The sequence below is a fragment of the Salarias fasciatus genome, chromosome 4 (genome assembly GCF_902148845.1).
Source record: "Salarias fasciatus chromosome 4, fSalaFa1.1, whole genome shotgun sequence".
Classification (NCBI taxonomy): Eukaryota; Metazoa; Chordata; class Actinopteri; order Blenniiformes; family Blenniidae; genus Salarias; species Salarias fasciatus.
This window is the reverse complement of record NC_043748.1, coordinates 8,758,705-8,780,797: the sequence shown is the minus strand read 5'-3', so window position 1 is coordinate 8,780,797 and position 22,093 is coordinate 8,758,705. Positions and strand designations below refer to the sequence as shown.

The 22,093-nt window shown below is 43.4% G+C and overlaps 4 protein-coding genes across 8 annotated transcripts; all 4 read left to right on the top strand.

The window, feature by feature from the left end:
- The first annotated feature begins 476 nt into the window (after positions 1-476).
- ypel3 (yippee-like 3) lies at positions 477-4,036 on the top strand. The gene is made up of 5 exons (XM_030088684.1): positions 477-868; positions 2,435-2,553; positions 2,751-2,794; positions 3,278-3,386; positions 3,486-4,036. Exons 2-5 carry the CDS (start codon positions 2,437-2,439, stop codon positions 3,573-3,575), a joined length of 360 nt encoding a protein of 119 aa, XP_029944544.1. The 5' UTR covers positions 477-868; positions 2,435-2,436; the 3' UTR covers positions 3,576-4,036.
- A 4,194-nt stretch (positions 4,037-8,230) lies between these two features.
- atp6v0ca (ATPase H+ transporting V0 subunit ca) lies at positions 8,231-13,787 on the top strand. The gene is made up of 3 exons (XM_030088683.1): positions 8,231-8,474; positions 11,886-12,069; positions 12,628-13,787. Exons 1-3 carry the CDS (start codon positions 8,399-8,401, stop codon positions 12,830-12,832), a joined length of 465 nt encoding a protein of 154 aa, XP_029944543.1. The 5' UTR covers positions 8,231-8,398; the 3' UTR covers positions 12,833-13,787.
- Positions 13,788-15,255: 1,468 nt separating this feature from the next.
- On the top strand, positions 15,256-20,086 carry spsb3a (splA/ryanodine receptor domain and SOCS box containing 3a). 4 transcript variants are annotated; one of them, XM_030088668.1, is made up of 7 exons: positions 15,256-15,460; positions 16,558-16,732; positions 17,028-17,208; positions 17,328-17,515; positions 17,605-17,707; positions 17,786-17,911; positions 18,029-20,086. In XM_030088668.1, the coding sequence occupies exons 2-7, from the start codon at positions 16,607-16,609 to the stop codon at positions 18,418-18,420; spliced, it is 1,116 nt and encodes a 371-aa protein (XP_029944528.1). In that variant the 5' UTR covers positions 15,256-15,460; positions 16,558-16,606; the 3' UTR covers positions 18,421-20,086. The 4 variants fall into 4 exon arrangements, with proteins under 4 accessions (XP_029944528.1, XP_029944526.1, XP_029944527.1 ...); XM_030088666.1 differs by having other exon boundaries at positions 16,523-16,732; XM_030088667.1 differs by lacking the exon at positions 15,256-15,460 and adding an exon at positions 15,513-15,641 and having other exon boundaries at positions 16,523-16,732.
- A 285-nt stretch (positions 20,087-20,371) lies between these two features.
- On the top strand, positions 20,372-22,017 carry mrps34 (mitochondrial ribosomal protein S34). Of its 2 annotated transcripts, none has more exons than XM_030088676.1 (4): positions 20,372-20,443; positions 20,530-20,914; positions 21,248-21,290; positions 21,388-22,015. In XM_030088676.1, the coding sequence occupies exons 2-4, from the start codon at positions 20,597-20,599 to the stop codon at positions 21,684-21,686; spliced, it is 660 nt and encodes a 219-aa protein (XP_029944536.1). In that variant the 5' UTR covers positions 20,372-20,443; positions 20,530-20,596; the 3' UTR covers positions 21,687-22,015. The 2 variants fall into 2 exon arrangements, with proteins under 2 accessions (XP_029944536.1, XP_029944539.1); XM_030088679.1 differs by having other exon boundaries at positions 20,375-20,443; positions 20,582-20,914; positions 21,388-22,017.
- The last annotated feature ends 76 nt before the right edge of the window (positions 22,018-22,093 follow it).

Here is a 22,093-nt window from a genome sequence, read left to right as displayed (position 1 = left end):
AGCTCATGAGAAGAGATAAAGTTTAAAGAACAACTAGATGATTTGATTGTATCATTTTCAGACTGTGTTTGTTGCTTAGTGCCTGTGGGAAGTGGACCTCCTGGCTACAAATCACACACACACACTGAAAAAAGGAAAGCAAACAGTCAGTTCACATGCAAACTCATCAAGAAACCTCAAAAACCAAACAGGCCTCATCCTTCCTCGAGTCTACGGGGATTTAAAAGAACCCCTGCGTCTTATCGCGGAACAGGTAATTCTTGTGCCTCCCTGGGAATCAGTAACTATTTGCATTGTGTCTACAGAGGGACTAAAACTTCTCTCCCAGAGCCTGAAGCAGGAAACGATAACCCACTAAACAGTCCTGATGAAAGTGGACCAGCAGCAGCAGCAGCGGGCAGCGCACCGATAGCCATAAAAGGCTCCTGCGAAGCCGCCTCTGATTGGTTGACCCACATTCTAAACGTCACCGCGCGGCTCTGATTGGCTGCCGCCGGTTTGTTTTGCACCCCTCAGACTTCCTCCTCTGCGTGTTTTTCATAAACAAACCACATTTTTCTCCCGCCGGGGCCGCCGCTCTCTGTCCCTCTCAGCCTGCCAGCATTGTGGGACTGCAGCTCCGCACTTGAACAAAAGGCAGTCGGGGAGCTTTGAGAACCGCTGCTGGTTCAAAGGACAGACGCGGGGAAAAAGCAGTGTTGTCGTTTTTTTTTTTCCTTTTTTTTTTCTGTCCCAACCGACGGCGCGTGGTCCTCTTCTGAGCCCAGACATTTTCTCTCTTTTGTTTTTCCTGCTCCGTGTGTGTGTTTCCCTTCTGTCAGTCACACCGGTCGGCTGTGTGGACTGCGAGGATCCCCTTTATTATCAGGTGGGTGGATGAAAATCGAGAAATTCCCTGCAATGCGCATCTGCGCCGTCGTTAGCTGCGCTGTGTTGACATGCGAAGCTAGCAGGCTAGCAGGGGAGCTAGTGCTCGGCTGGTGTTGTGTCTATAACAGATGTGTGAGGCCGCGTGTGAGTGTGAGTGTGTGTGTGTGTGAGTGTGTGTGTGTGTGTGTGTGTCTGTGTGTGTGTGTGTGTGTGTGTGTGTTTTTCTGTGGACCCCATGTGTTCCACGCTGAGCGATGCCTGGATTCGGTTTAACTATTGCATCTAATGAAGCGAGGACTGTCCGTGCAGGCTGTTATGACATAGAAGGAAGCAGCCTGCTAAAACGGTGTGAATAAACCTGTCTGCCAGCTTTTACTCTCTGCAGGCTCTCCGTGACTTGGCTCCGTGTCAGTTTCTGCAAGGCCACAATAAAGAAAAAAAAAAAAACATGTCATAAAAAGGTGCAGCTCAATTGTTAAAGTCACAAGAAAAGATTATTAGAATTCCTTCGGGTTTTACGCGATTGTAAAACCAAAAAGCAAACAACCAGGATGAACTTCAAGTTACAGTTAAAAATATACAACAGGTAGATAGTGCTATAGTTAGAACTGTGTTTTATAGTTGCACCTAAATGGAGTGAAAGCCATTGAAGCACTTAAAACTAACTTTAAGGTGGAGCTGATGTACAGAAGACAAAGAGAGGTATGAGCATCAGACAGGAACCTGCCTGTACAGTTTAGGAAATAGTAGAGGCAGAAAAGAAATGCTTAGAGACCAAAGTCAACAATACACAGACTGCAAAGATCATGAATATGTGACTGAGAGGAGAACAAAGTGACAGAGGAGGAATTGATTCAGTGTATTAAAGAAGATTTCCCAGCAGCACTCTGAATTTCACAATGTTAGAGTTCAATTAGGTTTGCCAAATGTTTAGCTTACAATAAGGATTTTATGATCGACTGGCAGCGGAGTGGACTTCATCACCTAAAATGCAATTATGTGGCTGGGTAATCGTCTCATTTGCTCCAACTTCGACTTTATTTTGAAATTATGTAAGAAAATTCTTTTGTTTTTTTTTGTGTTGTGCTATTCAGAAGTGACAAGAAGAACCTGTTTGATTCCAGAGCATCTTCACTTGGACTTGGGCTAATTTTGAGGGGGAAAAAGCAAAAATAATTAATTTTACATAGAGCTGAGCACGGAAGGTTCAAAAGAACCTAATCTCCTGTTTCCTCCTATGTAAACCATAATTTGGTAAATCTGCAGCATTGGGTTTTCAGAATTTGAGACAGAAAAAGTCATCATGCACAAATAGCTTCAAAGTAGTTACTACTTACTGAGCTTTGTTAGCGCAGCAGGACTATTCTGAAGTCCAACACAACTCATAAACCCAAGATACAAGTTTAAAAAATAAAATGTACATAAGATGGAGCTTATAAACTCTTTTTTAAAGTCTACAAGTCATCAGCAGTGTCTGTGTTTTTTCAAAGAAGTGCTGGAGATCACTGAGCCAAGTCTAAAAATAAATGGCCATTTTTCTTCTTTCCAAACACGTCACATTCAGATATGGTGAAGCTGACAAAGGCCAAGACGTTCCAGGCCTACCTGGACTCCTGCCACCGCCGTTACAGCTGTGTGCACTGCCGCGCCCATCTGGCCAACCATGACGATCTTATCTCCAAGGTCAGTGTGCTGCCAGGCTTTGTTGTTGTGTTTGATCATATCAGGTGGCTCGGACACGACTTCACCGCCCAGTGATCAGACAAAGTGGAAAACCCACTCCCAAAACAAATCAGAGAAATTTAGAGTCGACGTCGTGTTTTCCTTTAAGTCAACGTGTTAAGTTAATTTTTGCTCTTTCTGCCCCTTTTGTGTTCCAGTCTTTTCAAGGCAGCCAGGGCCGAGCCTACCTCTTCAACTCTGTGTGAGTGTTTTATTTAAAACGTTTTCCACATGTTGTCACATTGTACTTATCAAAGTTTCCCTGAAGATTTCTTGCAATCACAGCTCCACAAAAGCAACATTGCGGAAGTTTATCTCTTTTTTTCCTCCCAGCCTAGTTTCAGATATCTGTATACAGACACACATTGTCGATGGAATATTTAATTTGCTCCAGATTAGACCTTGAAGTTGCAGGGGAGTCTGTAGATTCATGGTTTCTCCTGGGTCACTGGGTCATGAATCAACATGAATTTGGCTTTTAATTGGCAGCATCCCTTCACAAAAATCATTAACGGCTCAGGGGAGGCTTTGCCCATTGAAAAGTGTTGCAGTATTTCCATTTGAAATTAAAGTATAGCCCCAGCAGTTTGTCAATACGAGCTAAAGAGGGCATTGTACTTATTGTGAAGCCTTCTGGGATTCAGAGAGCAGCTCTTATGTGACGATACTGCACTGTTGCTTTCAGGGTCAACGTTGGCTGTGGTCCCGCAGAGGAGAGGCTGCTGCTCACAGGGCTGCACGCAGTGGCCGACATCTACTGTGAAAACTGTCACACCACACTGGGCTGGAAATATGTAAGCATGCCCATCCAAAAAAGCAAGCATTTGCTACCACCCACACACCATTTTCTCTTTGTAATTTTTATGTAATTTCTATGTCATTTTCTTCTGCAGGAACAGGCTTTTGAGCTGAGTCAGAAGTACAAGGAGGGGAAGTACATCATCGAGCTGTCCCACATGATAAAGGACAACGGCTGGGACTGAGGAGGAAGTGTTCGTCTTTTCTTCATGACTTTTTTTTTGCAAAAGTTGTATCATCCACTCAGCTCAAAAGGGTTCCAGTGTAGCTTCCTCATCCCGCGTTCGAGCCATCGCTGTGCAAAACGTTCACTTCATACAGCTTTGCCAAGAATAGCATGTGATGCCTTATCTTTGTCTGTCCTCCATGTTTTTCCAGCGGCCACGACAACACATTTGCCGATATCACTATCCCAATTGCTAGTTGTGCTGGAAAGTGGACTGAATGAGTGCAGGGTTTGGTGTGTGGAAGAGTGGGAGTTGTAGTCACTCATGCACCAGTGGGTGTTGGATTGTTTGTTTTTTTTGTTTTTTTTCTTTTAAGCTTGTGTAATAGTGATCAGACCTTTTATCTGTGACCACTTTACAGCCTGGCTCGGCGGTGGCCGACCCTGTGCACGTCGAGTAAATTGATCTTTCACATCAGATACACGTATTTGGCTTTTTCTTGAGTTTAAGGTGCATATTTAGAAATATCGGGCCCAAACTGAGCAAAGTCTTTTGGCTGGTGTGAGCCCTACATCATTACCAAGTGATGGAGGGAAGCATGGGAGTGCTTAGAGCAGTAGGAGGGATTGTTTTTTTTTTCTTTTTATTAGTGAAATCTGACTCTCTCTCTCTCTTTTTTTTTTTTTTTACTTTGAAATCAGTAACATTTGTTCATATTTTGCCAAAGGCAATCAGGGTGTTGAATTAGTAATGTAAAAATCCTGCAATTTCTCCTGCAACAATTTTTAAATATGGAGTAAGACTGTGTTTTTGCTGGCAAGTATACCTTTTAGAGTGTGTGTGGGGTTGTGTGTGTGTGTGTGTGTGTGTGTGTGTGTGTGTGTGTGTGTGTGTGTGTGTGTGTGTGTGTGTGTGTGTGTGTGTGTGTGTGTGTGTGTGTGTGCGTGTGCGCGTTCTCGTATTTCTATCCTTGTCGGGGCCAAATGTCCCCACAAGGATAGCAAAACGTGGAACGACGTGCCTTGTGGGGACCTTTTTCCGGTCCTAAGTAGGAGAAACAGTGTTTTCTTGACCATGTTGTTGTTACTGAAAAAAGTAAAAGTGCAAAAACATTTCTTTAGGGTTAGGCTTTGTTGTGGTGTGGGTTAGGGTTAGGGTAAGGGTCAGGGTTAGGGGCTAGACATGAATGGGAGTCAATGGACGGTCCCCACAAGGATAGAAATACAAGACTGAGCGCGCGCGCGTGTGTGTGTGTGTTTGTGTTAATGTGTCTTAGGCCGGACAGTGTGGAGCAGCATTCGTCTGGAGTCGAGTCACAACGTTTTCACGTCACAGTCGTCGGGAAAATCTTCTCTTCTACCGCAAATGCTGATGAGATCAATCCTGAGTGTTTCCTAACACTGAGCTCCTACATTCGCTACATTGTGTTAGAGAGAAGTGTGATTAGAGTAATGTAGCATATTTATGGTTTTTAATGTCTGCTTCTTTCATTAAGATGTTTTTATTTTAACTTGACCTTTCATTAAAATACTGTGTGCCAGTGACCACTTGAGTGAAGCTCTCTTTTCTTACTGTACGTCTGGATTCAACAAATATTACAGATGATAGCAAACCTTGTAACCTACCGAGTTAAAACTGACCAAATAACCAAGTCCTCACTGCAGAAGAACGAAAAGATCCTGACAACTTTCAATGATGGACTGCAGCTAATAATGTCTTAAATTATCAGTATGGGGTGAATTATGTAATCATGAAAGAAAGTAATATCTATATGGTCCTATGGCCTATGGAGGCATGGGAATACATAAAATTGGCAATACTGACATCTCCTGGTTGATGCGAGTAAAACTAGACCTTAACATTTCTACAAGCTAAAGTCATCTTGGTCATATATATTTACATTTTACAGTTTGAAAAAAAAAAAAAATATATATATATATATATAAAGACAAAAGTAGGCTTTAACAGACAAATAAGCTCAATATTATGATGTTGCCAGTTTAAAGTTTTTTGGTCGGTTTTTCTTGCAAACAGAAATTGAGATGACAACTTGAAATATTTTTGGTTTCACAAGGAAATAATCAGTTTATGTAATCGATTTTGTTGCAATCATTTTTTTTTATTTTTGACTTTAGGGACACTCGAATAAAGTTCAAACCTCCCAGCATGTTTTTGTACCACTCCTTCAAATAAAAAATATATTTCTGAACAGAGGTTTCACTGGTTCCAGTGTTGGAGGTGAAAACATAATTTTAATATCTGCTTTATTCAATCCTGGTTGAAATGCAGAAAGCAGCTGGGAGTCAGAAGGACGCCTTTTTCATTTTTAAGAAGAAATCGTGAAAAGCAGGGATAAGTGGAGGGTTAAACCTTACTCTTTTCATTTAAACACACAAAGAAAGAGAAAAATTCTTGCCGTACTTAACTAGAATGAAAAGACTTTTAATTCCCAATAAGAAAACCCGAAAACATTTGAAAGTCCAGAATTTAACTAAAACTACATGGCGAGATGAGTTTTTTTTTTTTGTAGCAGTCTAAGTGGGTGGGTGGGGTGGGGGTGAGGGTGAGTTTATCCTCCATCACTTTAAAAGCCTTTAATATAGATTATAATAAATTAAAAGTAATCAGAATAAACCCAGGGCAGTTCAGCGACTCAGCCAGTAGATGGTGCTGTGGGACCTGTTAAAGCTGCGCCTATAAAAAACCTTTATACACTTTTATTTACATGCATCGCATAGGATCTCCAAAAGCCTTTTGTAGCATGACACTGAGCCCAAACACAGCCAGGGTCATTTGGATCCACCTTCAAGCAGCAAGGAGAGCTTGCAGTCCTCTAACAGATGGCCTGGCCCCCACAGAGCTCTGATCTCTGGGATTATACCAAGAGACGGCGACACGAGTAAATCCACACAAGACCTGTGGCAAGTTTACCGAGGTGTTCAGACCGCAGACTATCTGAGGAAGCTGTGTGGAAATGCCTCCAGGAGATTTAAAGATGTTGGAAAACAGGACAAAGGACAGTTACACTGAATGGTGACTGGAAAAAAAAATGTAGCCTACGGAATATAACAAAATTATTTTGAAATGTGAATAAAAAAGGGATCTATTGATATCCACATTGGTTTAAAGGGAAATATTTAAAACAACATAATAATTATTCTCGATATTCAACCTGGAAGATCTACAACAAAATGCGAATCATGTCAAACAATCAACAGAGTCACAAAAACCTCAGTTATGTTGTCAAAATGATCCTTTGTATCATCATGTAAAGACTTTTTAAAATATTACAGCTGCACTGGATATTATAGAATTTTCATGATACTTTTTTAAAATTAAATAGAGTGGAGTTAAAGAGTCTTTTCCTGGTGGTCATACAGCAGGAACAGCTCACATGAATCAGCTCTGGTCAGAATCAGTGGCACTTTTTCCCTCCTGTCACAGTGTGCAGAGGCTGCTGACAGTCATGTGCATGCAGCATTTTTTTCAGCTGCTCTGCATTCACTTTTCATTCCGGAGAAATCTCTCTGAATAAGTACACTCACATGATTCCCCTTAAAGAGTTCAAACAGCCCTCTCAAGGACATGGATGAATATAAAATTTCATGTTTGCCACAGTGTTTGAAGTGATTGCTTTATGAGCTATGGATTAGTTCAACACAGAAAAACTGCAACGATTTAGTGCGAAGTGTGTAAAAATTACGAAAACTACTGGACTAGGATTAAAATGAGTGCATTTTTTTATTGCATTGCCACTGCAAGAACATTTTGGATGAAAAAAGTAGTCAGATGATTATTACTGCACTCATGAGGATAATTAATTTACTTTAACCAAGAAAAAAAACATACCTGATCAGAAAATGCAGTAAAATTAAACCAACCGTATTAATAAGAAAACAAGTATGATGAGGTACAATTCAAATATTAATCAAAAAATTTCCACAACAATAAGTAAAAGCAGTGTTTAGTGGAGGTGGGGCGCACCGCCCCTTCAGGAACACCCATCTTTAGTGTCACCTTGACGGAGGCAGCCCGGGTCGAGCCTCCAGCCTCAGACAGTGATGGGGGGTTTGGCTCCTGGAGGGGGGGATCTGCTGCTGTCTGCACTGCCTGACAGGTCCCTCCTTCCTGAAAAGGACAAACATCTGTCACACAGCGAGCCGCGCAGGCGGCGGGAGGAACGAGCGAATGAATGAATGAATGAATGAGTGCACGGACGGGTGGATGTCGCCACAGGAAACAATATTGTAGTTTTATTTCTTATCTGAATCAGACTGAACTGTTTATATGTTGTTGTTCTTAAATTGCATGGGGAAATGAGCTGTTTGTGGTTTATTTTACTTAGTGTTTGATAGCTAATAATTAATACGCCAGCGTGCGGTGACGACTGGCGTTTCAGCTGCAGTCCGTGCACTTGCAGCAGATCATACCACAGCACACACTCACACACACACACACACACTCACTCACTCACACTCAGCCGAACCCCAATATTCTCTCTCGTGGAGGTACAGACACCTCAATTTATGTGAATCGATTTTTAAAAAGTGCCATACCTGCGCGGCATTAATCGACGCCCTGGCGGCGGGGTGCCGGGTATTTGACGCCCGCTTGGCGCGGAGCATCCCCGCATCCCGAAGATTGGATCGTCCCGATATGGTTGGTCACGTGGTTTTTTCCGTTTCGCCATTTTCCCCCCTCTCCGCCGGTGCTCCTGCTGGTCGCTACGCTGTCGCCCACCCTCTCCGCGTCCTAACCCGTCCAGAGGTGACTGTGGGATTAGGGGAGACCCCCGAGCGGAAGACGGTCAGCTTCGCATCGCCCCCGAGAGAAGCGCGAGGATGAACAACGAGGAGAGCCCCGAGTACTCGCCTTTCTTCGCTGTGATGGGAGCCTCCGCGGCCATGGTCTTCAGCGGTAACTACACCCGCTCCTCCATCCTCCGCGCCCACCGCCACCGCACCTCCGCGGGCGGATGTCGGGACCGCGTCGGGGAACCGGGGCGTCTTTTTTTTTTTTCAGCGGGGTGTCGGTGGCGGCTCGCGCGCGCACATACACACACACACGCACTCACTCACGCACACACAGACACCTGCTAGGGATGCGACGGACGGAGGGAGGGAGGAAGGAGGGGGGAGGCTTCCCAACACCGACATCAAGCCACTGGCCGCGAGCAGCTCCTCGCGCGGCTGAAGGCGCTCGTGCGTGCGTGTTCAGTGGGAAGCGGTGCTGGTGGGTGACGCAGACCACCGCGGAGCAAGGCAGCGCGCGACAGCAAGGCCGGGGCTGCGAGGAACACTGGGAAATACGATTAATGCTGCCCTGCTGGGGGTTTATACAGCAGAGGAGACACCGAGGCCTCTAAGTCGGCGTGTGAAACCACCTCTTCATCCATCTATTCATCCATCCATCCATTCATTCATTCATCCAGTCTTTAAGGCATGCCTCCAGCCACCGTCACGCACCGTGACCTAACACCAATCTGTCAGGCACGAAATCTCCTCTGAAAGACCAAATCCTCATTTTCATACGTCAAGTCCCTTCATGTTTGACATGATTTTCCTGTCCTCAGCAGGCCCCGCTTTAAACATCAGCTGTCTTCTTACCTTCTTTTTAATTATTTTGATATTGTGATTTCATGATTAAGCTTCATATTATTTTATTAAACTGCAGCTTAGCTGGGCTTTTCTTGAATATTGATTTATTTCACCAGAGTAACTTAAAAACCTTGATGTTGCTCTCTGAATTGAGAATGTCGGATACACATTGAAATTTAGATCATGGAGGACACGTGCGCTGATGCACTGAACAGTGTGAAGTGATCCATGTCCAACACTCAGGGCCTTTGGGAGTGTCCCGGTGAGCCTGTATTTCACCAATTTAAAAAAAAAAAAGACATGATCCTTACAGCCAGAGAAAATCCAACCTTGATAAGGTGGGAAGAGTGGGACAGTTTGAGGAAGGTCACTTTAAGTTCACCACAATGTGATAGTTTTGGGTCCATACAACCGATTTGCCATTAACACATCCTCCTAAAGGATAATAGTGCTCAGCTAGTGCTTTTTAGCTGGATATTCTGAGACAAGTTCTTATATACACGAGAGAGGGAGAGTATTAGAAACAACTTTTAATAATAAATATCACATACTTCAGTCCAGCAAGACCGAAGATTGGGAACCTAATTATCATAAAGGAAAAAAACATAGTGTCTGGGTCAACAAAAATACAAATGAACTGTGAATAGATAACAAAGCTAATGAATTGGATCACATTACAGTTTCCATTATGGATTAAATGAAGTGGCCAGTGTGTGGACGCCGAGGCAGAGCCTATTAAAGGAGAGATTCAATAAATCAGACTGAGAAAAAAAACTGCGTTTAACTTTTGGAGAGCAGGACATGGGAAAACCTCGAGTGTGGTTATATCAAAGCAGATCAAAGCAAAAATATGCTGCAAGCTTGTGAATGTTCACCTGAGAGTTGGCTATAAGCAGTCACATTATTTAATTGATGAACGTCTGTGGAGTTAAAGATATGGTCCAAATCATTGTAGTGTCCAGGAATAGACTGACACCGTGCAACAGGCCTGAAAGGGATGAGAGCATTATCATTTTGACATACCAACAATACAATCTGAATCGAGCCATAAAAAACAGAGCAACTGAGATGATTTGGACAATAAATACATGAAAAGTCTAGTCAAGTGGGTTATTCTTCTTCTTAAATCTCCTCTCAAGGTTTTGCAATCCTGCCGTCACAATCTGTCAAGTTACAGTGTGACAGCAGGATCTGTGTTTGCTACAGAAAAGAATAAACCTTCCCTACTTAGCAGATAGTGGATAATGTCACGGTTACTGTTTCTTGTGCTCTCTGCACTGGATCACATATGGATCAGATGTGTTCAATTCAGTGCTGTATTTACTTTAAAAGGTCAAGGAAGAATTACAAAGGTTAGCCATGAAAGGAGGTAAATAACATTTTATTCCCCCTTCCTGAAGATACTGAAGTTATAAATTCAATATAAAATCTCTCCTTTTTCTTCACACAGATAGTGAACATCCATCAGTCATCTCGATATACAGTTGACTTAGCTTTATCCTGCAGCGACTCGCTTTTTTGCGGTGTTCAGCAGTACGGTTAGATTGTGTTTCTACACCACAAACACACACAGGCACAGCAGAATTCATATTTAATGTGAGTTTGTTGTTATTGCCCCCACATATCAGTGAAGCTGCAGTTCAATATGAACCTCATTCAGCGTTTCTGAAAGGTGCTGGTTGGAACAAAACTTGGAAACTAAACCAGATTGAGAGTTCTGTACACGCGATGGAACCACGTTATTTAGTTGTGATATTTATAGCTGATCAGCCACAGACAGACACAAGCAATCCAAACCTTTTCACGATCAAAGGGAAGGGGCTGCGCCTCCTTTGGGAGTGAACGCAGTGCAGTTTGGGCACATCAGGAGCACGTTTCCCATCATACAGCTCGACCATAAAAAATGTCTTTTCCTTACCGAAGCAGTAGGTGCTTCTTGTAAACCAGACAAGCTGCTGGAAACAGGCGAAAGACCCGTTTGAAAATGTCTCCGTAGTCTCGGTAGAAAAAAGCCTGAAAAACGAGGCGACGCCACCGCAGCAGCAGCGAGTGAGAAGTGTTGAAATCTGTGTAACTGTGTGATTTCAATTCTTCACCCACTCCAGCAAACGGATTACACCCTGTGCTCAGAGCTGCTCTCCGATTGTCGCCAGCAAAGACAAACACACACACACACACAGAGTAATCAACGCTGAACTCACAGTTCTGGTTCTGTGTGTGAAGAAAGTGGTTTGATTGTTGTCACGGAAAGATCAACTTCTCTTTGAACTGATGTGGAAACGATCCATTTAAATATATATTTATATGTGTTGTTAAAGTGGCTGCACCTGGCTTTATGTAAACCAGTTCAATGAACTGCAGGATAAACATACTACCAAATGTAACCCATCTGGTTCCTCCTTGATTTTGGTTTATTTTGACAATAAGCGATGATGATTCAGTGGATGATAAAACAATACTGACATGTGGCCATGGAGCAGAGGGGAAGTTAACTAGAATGTAAGATCATCCTATGACAGTTACCTTTAATTTTAAGGTTGAATTGTTGCTTAAGTTTATTGGTTCATCAGTTATTTATTCCACATCTTTGGAAAGAAATTCCACCGTTACAGTAAAAACTGAATTGTGGTTCAGATCACATGTATGGACTCAAACCTCTATCAGAAATCATTCCTAAATGAAGAATTACTGCTGAAGTAACGGACCTCTCTTCGTTTCGCCCCCCTCACAGCATTAGGAGCGGCGTATGGGACAGCGAAGAGCGGCACAGGCATCGCCGCCATGTCGGTGATGCGGCCGGAGCTCATCATGAAGTCCATCATCCCCGTGGTCATGGCTGGCATCATCGCCATCTACGGGCTGGTGGTGGCCGTGCTGATAGCAAACAACATCTCCGAGAGAGTCTCCCTTTACAAGTAAGAACACCCGGTGACACTCCGACTGTCTGAGTCTTCTACATGCTGGTTCCTGTTGTGTTGCCTGGTGAACTGCAGGGCAGGTTTTATTATAAATATATGTATAAATGGAAGGCGAGGGAGGTTTATTTGTATGGCACCATTCGTACACAATTTAAAGTTCTTCACAAAGAGAAAGAAACTGATTTTATTTGATACTTGGTGATTTAAAGCTTAAGATGCAATCTAGTGAAGTGAACAAAAGGCAGTCTGGCTGCTAAGATTCATCCGTCCGCCCTGCTGTCCCTCCCTCCGTCCTGCTCCTCACTCAAACCGCTCCAAGACCAGTCGACGGCTCTAATCTTTCCAGCGATTCTTGGACCAGCTTCAAGACCTCCTCCAAATTTAATGTGCCTGGTAACCGTTAATGGGAGTCATCCAGGGTTAAATACACACCGTCTCTATTCCTCTGAAACCTGTTGACGCACATTTCGAGCTCTAAATATCCCCAAAAATCAAATCCAGATTTGAATTTGCAACTGCTGACGCTCTGTCCCTCCTCGCTCGCCTCTCCATCAGGAGTTTCCTGCATCTGGGAGCCGGCCTGAGCGTGGGCCTGAGCGGCCTGGCGGCCGGCTTCGCGATCGGCATCGTGGGCGACGCCGGCGTGAGGGGCACCGCCCAGCAGCCCCGGCTCTTCGTGGGCATGATCCTGATCCTGATCTTCGCCGAGGTGCTGGGCCTTTACGGGCTCATCGTGGCCCTCATCCTATCCACAAAATAAGTGTTTCCATCCTCCAAAACGACCATCTCATTCATTCCACATCGAAGCAGCAAGAACAAATAGGAGATTTCCACCTACTTCCATTACACCCCGCGGGTCTGACAGGATGGGATGGCAACAGAAAACATGTCGACTCTTGACAGCTCCGGCCTCGGTAGATGTGACCTATCCATATTGTTTGAAGCCATCCGGTTGTGTCAGGTCCTGTGCATACAGAACGGGCATGAAGATGTACTGTTTGTTGTGGGATGATGTGTGGACAGTCTGCCTGATTTATTTGTCTGATCTTAAACTGTACAGTGATCCAGAGTCCCTCCACCCCAGTAAATGTAGTAACCAAGTCTGTGCTGTGAGTGTGAATATCAACGTTGACCCCTCTACCCATTCCCCTCCTTTGACTTTTTGTTTTTCGTTGGTGGTTTTTATCGTCATTCTCTGTTTTGAGACTGCTGAAAAATCGTGCGCACTAGTGTTTTTTTTTTTTTTTCCATGTTTCTTTTTTCTTTTCTTTATTTTGGGGACCATTTTTGAATCACTTTTTTTTTCACTATTTATGGAAAGCTATGAAGATTTTGAAACTGTCTAAATGGAAAACTGTTTATTGAGTACCCTATATACATAAGAATATATAAATTATCTGTGTATAGTTAGTTAATTGCACTGTGGGTAATTGTAATAAGTGCTTGGAATTCCTCTGGATGTAGTGTGATTATTAATGGAGGATGTCCACATGTTCACATGGATTTGACAGTGTGTGTGCGCGTGTGTGAATGACCTGAGTGCATAATGCGTGCAAGTGGATTTATGTTTAATATGACATTTCAAACACTAGTATTGTTGACCCGTAGTGCTGCTGTCTTTATTTATTTTGTTTGTTTTTTTCTGTTTAAGGTGAGAGCTCACTGTTCAGCCATGCCTGTCAGATTTCCAAATAAAAACTCAACCTCCTCCAGAACTTCCGTGTCAAGAGGTTTTGTTATTGACGTGTGACTGATCTGAGCATTTTAAATAAAGCGCTGAGGAAAATGGACAGACCGGTTCAAGATGATCAAAACATAATAGTGGTTCACTTATTCCAACCAAGGTAAGCAGAAGAAAGTCTCAAGTGTTCAACAGGTGGAACCATAGTGCTCCCTGGCTTGGTTTTACACATAGCGTATAAATAAAATCGCATAATCATCATTTTTGTATGTGGTATGCAACATGACGGCACATATTTTTGATATTTATTTCTAATGCAGAAGTTTGACTGGAAAATTAGTTCTTCTCTTAATGATGTGGTTTGATTTGAAAAAGAAACCCACCAATGACAAAACTCTGCACCTACGCATGTAACATGAGGACAGGAGTGTGTGCACTCCCTCAGACAGACTGGGGTCCTTGAGCATCTGGAACTGCTGCTGCGGTCTCTGACCTGCTCGGCAAACAGGCTGAGGAACTCTTTGGTCCCTTCAGCCATCAGATAAGATCAAATCAAATCATGATCACACTGGGATGAAAGAGTCTTCTCCATATGTGCCTTTCACATGAATCAAAAGAAGTAGGAAGAAGAAATACTTATTTAATCCTACCCCCTTCGCGTCATTGCCATTATCTTCGTGTACAAAACAATATATCTTTATAATCATCATCACTTTCAATTCATTAGAATACTATAATACAATATGATATCAACAGTTAAAAAACACCTATTACTCAAACATCACCAAGAACAAACAATCCTCACGTCATCGTCTAGCCGTGTAGCTCGCCAGAAGCAACTCTTTGTATCTCATTATGAATTGGCTCACATTTGACAACCCTCTAGTCTCCATGCATAATTTATTCCATAGTTTTACAATAACATTGTTACACAAAAGCCTTTTAGAGTTGTATGGACTTGATCATTTGTAAACTGTAGCTCTCGTCTTAGGTCACAGACATTTTCTCTGTTACAGCACAGGTTTTGAATATTACCAGGTAATAAGTTATCCTTTGCTGTATAAGTTATTGGAATAGCTTTAAACTCTGCAAGAGCCATGAATTTTAAAACTTTTGATTTTGAGAAAAGTGGATTTGTTCTCAAAAGCCAACGTTGTGCACAATTCTTATTGCTCTTTGTTTTTTTTTTTTTTTTGTTTTTTTTTTTTTTTTTTGCAGAATAGCGGGACTGAGATGCTTCTGGATATTTTATTCCAGATTAGTTTTATGTGAGGTTTCCAGGAAAGTTTTCATCAATCAAAACCCCGAAAAAAAACTATTTTGACTTCACCCTCTAACTTTAAATAACTGTGCCTTGACATGTGTAAAAACCCAACTAAAAAACATTTAGTATTTCTATGGATTTTAACATTACAGGCGTTTGAATACGAGTGTGTGCGGACAGGAGTGTGTGTGCAATGTGATTCAGGAGGTGTGTGTGTGTGTGCGTGTGTGGACGCAGGAGTGTGTGTAGTAAGTGTGGGGAAAACTTGGCGTGAGCGATCCTGCCTGTTATTGTTTACGGTCCCTTTCACTCAAACTAGGTCATGGGAAATGAAAGCGTAGCTCTCCACGTTCCCGCTGGTTTTCCGCTCACCGCCCGTTAAAACACGAACACTGGAGGACCCGACGCGTCCGCGGGGAGCTGTCTTCTTTAACGGCGCCGAGGTAACGTTACCTACCGGCCATTCTTTAATGCGGTTTATAGCAGCGCGGAGCTAGCGGAAGCTAACTAGCTGGTTTAGCGCATCTCCGAGCAGCCTGGTCGCTTCGCTCCTTTCCTCGACCCCACGCCGTGCAGGCTCTGCATCGTACTGATGTTTACCTGTGCGCCGTGTCGTGCACACAGGTAATCCCAGCAGCACGAGCTGAACCGGGACGCTTCTGACCTTGTTGGAGCCAGCTAACATGCTAGCATGCTATCGGGCTGGACAGGTAGCTAGCTTTAGCTGCTAAGTGGCTAACTGAAGAGAACGTCTCACCTCTTGGCAGAAATAGAGCTTTACAGCCGATGTCATTGATTTGTAGTCAGTGTTGCGTGTCTTATTAAGCAGCTGGCGTCTTGATATATGGCAAGAATGATGCGTGTTAAGTGTCAGACTGTCCAAAGTGGATGTTTTTGTTAGCGCAGTGTGCTAAACTCTCAGGAAATGGGCTCAAATTCTAAGACCTACTGTTGCATCACAAGTATTCTGTGTTTGAAATGTACAGAAAGACGAAAATACTGCATTGACTAAAATTATTTACTGGGGGAAAGTGACAGAGTTGTTGACAAACATGAGTGTTTTATGCTTATCATTAAATCTATCACATATCTCAAGCAGCTCAGAATATGTGGCATGTGGTGAAAAATCCATCAGTTGATTGACAATAATCGTTGATTGTGTTGTCTTACGTGCTGTCTTACAGGTGAATTATATACGTTTATTTTAACCGTGGTAGATAATCTAATGAATGTCTTTTGGTTTGTGGATTCTGGATTGAGTCTGATCCATTTGTTCACATTTGTAGATTTCATGCTTCAATGGGTCCCTCAAAAAACTCAAGGACTGCAGCAGAACTAAAAGCAAAATTGGACAAACCATACACACACACACCAAGTTAAGAAATGACAAACAGACATATCTTTTTTTTCCCTGATATTTTTAAGTTATTGTTTCTTGCCTGTTATCATCATCCGCTGTCGGTGCTTATCCCAAATAACAATAGTTTCATGTTGTCTTGAATCAGCTGGACTGATGCTGGTCCTCCCTCATCTGGATTAGAGCTCAACTGCACAGCCGCTGCTCCCTCCGCTGAGACGCTGTGGCTGCCATGTCCAGACGAAGCAGGAACAGTCGTGCGTGGCGATACGTCTGGGGTGGGATCCGGCGGGATGCTGATGCCCGGGCTCTCGTTTTGGCCGCTGAAAGTGAGGACTGGAACTATGACCGCCTAGAGGTGAGTGAACAATACCAATGTGTCATGTGAGTTTGTTTGTTTGCTTGTTTGTGTTACGAGATGAGGTTATTTTTGTTTGTTGTGTCAACACAAGAAGAGAGATTTCGTCACAGAATCGTGATAAACAGTGTGTGATTTGCCTTTGGCCATCAGCAACCATTTGTTTGTTTAATTCTATTGTATTATGCTTGAAGCATTCAGAGGGTGATGTAACCTGATGTCTCTCTCTGTTGTGTCTCTGTAACACTGACTTTTCATTTTTCTTTGTCTTTCTGCATTTTTCTTTCTCCCCAAGTTCAGTGATTCCGATTCTGAGGCCGACTTTTCCACAGTGATGGTCCCTCCGGTCCCCAGCGCAGTGCCCGTCACCGGAGAGTCCTACTGTGGCTGTGATTCTCAGGCTGAGAGCAGCTACAACCCTCGCCTGCGAGGTTTTCACCAAGTTAAAGACTGCCACTGTGGCGAGGACGACCAAGGTACAAGACGCCTGCCGTCAGAGGCTGGCATAATAACTGCAGAAGTATTTTCATTTTTGAAATGACTCCATGATGTTCATGTATTCATTGATATTGAGTAACGTTCTATGTCTCCTCAGAGTTTGACTGGGTTTGGGACACAAACAGCCGATCGACAGCAACATTATTGAGCTGCGACAATCGCAAAGTGAACTTCCACTCTGAATACAGCTGCGGCACCGCGGCCATCCGCGGCTCCAAGGAGCTCGCTGAGGGGCAGCACTTCTGGGAAATCAAGATGACGTCTCCAGTTTATGGCACAGACATGGTAAACCTTTATTCTTCAGGGTTCATCTACTTTTAAGACTTATCTTCTAAATTGTCCGGTTATTTAGTTGATGATTTATATTCGTACAGATGGTCGGTGTTGGGACGTCGGATGTCAACTTAGACAAATACAGACATACGTTCTGCAGCCTTTTGGGTAAAGATGCTGACAGCTGGGGTCTTTCTTACACTGGTAAGACCAACACCATATGTGTACTGTAACTTCTTGGAAGGTTATTTCGATATAATTCTCACTGGTTCTTTTTTTTAGGTTTGTTGCACCATAAAGGCGACAAAATGAACTTTTCCTCCCGGTTTGGACAAGGGTCGATCATTGGGGTTCACCTGGACACGTGGCACGGGACTCTCACTTTCTTCAAAAATCGAAAGTGTATAGGTTGGTACAAATTCTGCTATTTGAATGAATCAATAATCGGCAATCTGATGCAAAAATGAACTCATTTGGTCAAGGAGCGAGATCGCCCAGCTAAAGCAGCCATTTCTCTCCATCCAGGTGTTGCTGCCACCGAGTTACAAAACAAAAGGTTCTATCCGATGGTGTGCTCCACGGCGGCGAAGAGCAGCATGAAGGTGATCAGGTCCTGCTCTGCGCCCACCTCGCTGCTGTACCTCTGCTGCGCCCGTCTCCGCCAGCTGCTGCCGGACTGCATAGACACCCTGGACGTCTTGCCGTTGCCGCCGGGGCTGCGCCACCTGCTACACAACAAACTGGGTTGGGTGCTTAGTCTCAACGGCGGCACGGCAGAAGAAGCCCTGGACGTGCCCGAGCGGTCCGAGCGGTCGCCCATCCCGCCACTGGCCGGCCCGTCGTCCTCCGAGAGCGACTCCGAGGGCTGCACGTCGGACCCCGAAGCCTGTCAGAGGAAGAGATGCCGCTGGACGTGACTGGAGAGCTGGAATCCTACCTCCGACCAGACATAGGCGGGACGTCCGACCCGGTGTCGCCCGCCTGCCTCGAGCTTTCTCCAACGACAAGGTTTTCCCAGATTGAAGAACAATCGGCAGGATTGGAGGAGCGGTACAACTGTCTTTCCGCCTACACGTTTTTACTGTGATTTTCCTCTCATGCCATTCAGCCGTCTTCTTGTTTCCTCACATCAGTATCTCAAACCAGCTTCAGTAAAAAGTGGAGATATATACAAATATTTTCTTGTCATTTATGTATATAATGTAATGATACAGGGAGCTGTACAGTGTAACACTGAATTCAGTGCGGCCATAATTTGGGGGGGTCCTCAAAGTATTATAGGGAATTAAAGGGGGTCTAACAAAAACATATTCTTATTGTCGAAATGTGACATGGTGCAAGGAAGTGAAACAAACATGAATGCAACATCAATTTTTTTTGTGTACTTTAACAGAACAGCCACATTCTTTATGCACCTCTGATTGTATGTTAGCTTTATGGTTGTTAAAGGTAAAAAATCTTCATTAGTATGAAAATCCATTTTTCATCAGCTCTTGAAAATGGTGTCCCTCTGCTCCTTGTTAAAAAACGATTGATTCTGTTTTTTCTTCAAGAAAGAAATGATGCCCATTGCTGTGCTTTGAACTGATCATGAGATGTCACACAGAAGACACTGCCACGTGTTTATATCGCTTTTCATTGCTGTTACTCCTTCATGTTTTTATACGTTTTTCTTTAAGTGGCTTTCTTTCACTTCAGTCTAAAAAAAATTTTTTGTACTGATTTTATTAGAAAACAGTATTCTTGTTCTCTAAAGCCTCATTTTGCAGTTGTTTTTTTTTAACCAAAACATGACTAATTCATTTACTTTGAAGAAAACTAGTGCTGAAACGTATGTTAAAAACAACTTCAGTGTCATGAAGGTAAATCCGCTCTCCAGCTCCCTTTGAGTTAAATATCCTGCTTAAATTAATCAGTCAGATTATGGCTTTATGTGACTGTTTCAGCATTCGACTACAACAGAGTTAGGTTGAACAGAGATAGTTGAACGATGACTGAATGTTTTACAGTCATCACTGAGGCATACAGCTCTCTGGAGATGATTTAGGAGTTAATCCTGAATATAAGAGGCAGGATATGACAGCTGGGGAAGATATGTAAAAATGTAGTTTTTATTTCTAGCACTAAAACATCAGATCAATGTCTTGAAATACCACAGGCGGCACCTCTGAGCCATTGAAAATCATGTGAATTCCTCTGAATTTAAGTACTTTTAGACAAAGAATTTCTGTTACTATGCAACACAAGCATTTTCTGTGACAATGTGTGTATTTGGGTTTCTTCATGGAGACGCTGGAACAACACTGTTGGTGATGGACCAGGCTCATCACTCATGAGACATCAGTGACACCATTTCCTTTGTATAGATCATGAAACCACTGTGGTCCAGCAGATGCTATTTGTCTTCTTTCACAATATTTGCTTTCACATCAATGCACTTTTATCTGACTGCCCTACTGTAAATAAGAAAACCCCGTGTGTCTTCTATGCCGTGTCATGTCAATATATATGAAGGCCTTTACTTGCCTTTTTCTGTATAACTTATCAGCATGACGTTCAGCTGAAAATAAACATGCTAAATATGCAGAAACAACTGAATCCTTTTCATTTAATGAGGAATTGTATTTGCATATCTTGATCGTTTTTCTAATTGATGAATGGAAATTCACGGGTTGATCCTCTTTTTAACAATCCCTCCATTGCACGCAAGCTTCCTACAGAAAAAAAAAGTAGTTTAGTTTGATTGATTTTTTCCAGGAGTTATTTCATACGATATACTTTAGCTTCACGTGCCAGGACTGTGTATCAGGAAATGTCCCTCACGCGGAACTAATCTGGAGCTCGCTGCGTTTCACACGGAACGTTTTGCGCGAGGACCACGAGCGTGCCGTGCAACGCAAGTTGCGTGCGGAGGTCAAAGAGATATTCAGCGACTGTCAGGTACTGTTAACGCCAATATTTACACATTATAACCACTGTTGATATCATATTTATCCGATTCATCGTGTTCTAAATGTTTTATTAAGGGTTTTGAAGATCGAGTTAAAAGACGCTTTGGTCGTTACACAAACACAACAGTGTGTTTAGGAAGCCATGGTGAAGAAGAAGAGAGTCCGTTTCATCGCGGAGCTCGCTCGGAAGATCCGGGCGTACCGAGAGCTCAAGTCCCGGCCGTCGGAGTCCCAGAGGTACGCCCTGGATTACGAGACCATGAAGCGGCCCTTCAGCGGGAAGACGCTCCCCGTGTTGGCCTGGCAGGACGTCCGCAGGGAGAGCCGCCTCTTCTCCATCCTGTCCGGGATGAGGATGTTCGGGGTGGGCCGCCTCTTCACGCGGAAGTCGTGGCTGGAGGACCACTCGGAGCCCAGCTACTGGAAGATCACCAAGGTCAAAGTGGACTACACTGCAGAGGTGAGAGCCGGGCTGGACTGTGGACCTGCAGGAGTCTAGATATAAATGAAAAACTGTTGTAGTTTGACAGGTTATGGAGGGAGAAGCAGAGACAGCAGCTCCTGTGCAGGTTGAACTATTTCTCCTTGTTGAATGTAGTCAAATGTATGACAAATACAGAACACGTGTTTATTTTGCATCTTTGTGTATATCTTAACATCTGGGTGTCAAATTTACAGCTTTTGGGAGATATTTCCTTCCACCCAGGAGCCGCTCCATGCTGAATATGCCTTCATTTTGCAATTTGTCTGCACTTGTGACTTAAACTGCTTTTTTTTTTGTCTTTTTTTTAAGAATATGGACCATGGGAAAGCATGGGGAATCCTGACATACAAAGGTAAGACTTCCCCATTGTATGTAAACCAAAAAAATAGCTGAGACTAGTATTGAGCTAATGGATTGTGCTGTCTTTTATTTCGAACTGCACTTCTCAGGTCAACCAGAGAGCGAGGTGAAGGAAGTGGACAAGGTGATGTATCACGACTGGCGACTGATTCCCAAACACATGGAGCAACAGTTTAAAGACTTTGAGCCGCTTCCTGACCCGCCTGTGCGCTACGTCCCCTTCCCTCCTCTCCTCCGGGCCATGATTCTCGCCCAGCAGAGTAAAGCGGGAGGCAGCGCGGCCGTCGAGGAGCCGAGCTTGCCTTTACAGAGGGATGTTCTGCTCAGCAAAGACTATTTCCGCCAGCAGGAGCAAGAAATGAAGAGGGAAGATGGGACGGCGGTGTGATGATGACATGCTTCTTAACTGAAGGGTTCCTAAGTGGACATTTTGGACTATGTCAGTGTTGAAATGTGTTTGAATGTGTGCCTATATGATGTGATAAACAAAAAGACTTTGCATAAAACTTGGTCCTATCAAGTGCTTTTTTTCCTTTGCAATAGTGTTGCTATTTTTGCGAGTGCTTTGAAGTAATTATGTGACAGCATTTAAAACATACAGTGATCGCCATAGTAGATAGTTTTGAATAGAGACACTTCAAAGCCCAAACGATTAACTGCTGAGCAACCTGAAAAATACAGCTTTAAATGTGAAACTGTTCAGTTTACATTTGGTCATCCGATTCTTAATTTACAACAATAAAATGAATCTTTAGTATTGTCAACTCACCGAAAACTTGTGAGGCCTTCTGCTCA

Excerpts from the sequence above, each read along its gene's own strand:
- ypel3 (XM_030088684.1), top strand. The coding sequence starts at position 2,437 with ATGGTGAAGCTGACAAAGGCCAAGACGTTCCAGGCCTACCTGGACTCC. Across the intron at positions 2,554-2,750 it reads ATGACGATCTTATCTCCAAG|TCTTTTCAAGGCAGCCAGGG; the intron begins GTCAGTGTGCTG and ends TTTGTGTTCCAG. Across the intron at positions 3,387-3,485 it reads CCACACTGGGCTGGAAATAT|GAACAGGCTTTTGAGCTGAG; the intron begins GTAAGCATGCCC and ends TTTCTTCTGCAG.
- atp6v0ca (XM_030088683.1), top strand. The coding sequence starts at position 8,399 with ATGAACAACGAGGAGAGCCCCGAGTACTCGCCTTTCTTCGCTGTGATG. Across the intron at positions 8,475-11,885 it reads CGCGGCCATGGTCTTCAGCG|CATTAGGAGCGGCGTATGGG; the intron begins GTAACTACACCC and ends CCCCCCTCACAG. Across the intron at positions 12,070-12,627 it reads GAGAGAGTCTCCCTTTACAA|GAGTTTCCTGCATCTGGGAG; the intron begins GTAAGAACACCC and ends CCTCTCCATCAG.
- spsb3a (XM_030088668.1), top strand. The coding sequence starts at position 16,607 with ATGTCCAGACGAAGCAGGAACAGTCGTGCGTGGCGATACGTCTGGGGT. Across the intron at positions 17,516-17,604 it reads CAGTTTATGGCACAGACATG|ATGGTCGGTGTTGGGACGTC; the intron begins GTAAACCTTTAT and ends ATATTCGTACAG. Across the intron at positions 17,708-17,785 it reads CTGGGGTCTTTCTTACACTG|GTTTGTTGCACCATAAAGGC; the intron begins GTAAGACCAACA and ends TCTTTTTTTTAG.
- mrps34 (XM_030088679.1), top strand. The coding sequence starts at position 20,597 with ATGGTGAAGAAGAAGAGAGTCCGTTTCATCGCGGAGCTCGCTCGGAAG. Across the intron at positions 20,915-21,247 it reads AAGTGGACTACACTGCAGAG|AATATGGACCATGGGAAAGC; the intron begins GTGAGAGCCGGG and ends CTTTTTTTTAAG. Across the intron at positions 21,291-21,387 it reads GGGAATCCTGACATACAAAG|GTCAACCAGAGAGCGAGGTG; the intron begins GTAAGACTTCCC and ends TGCACTTCTCAG.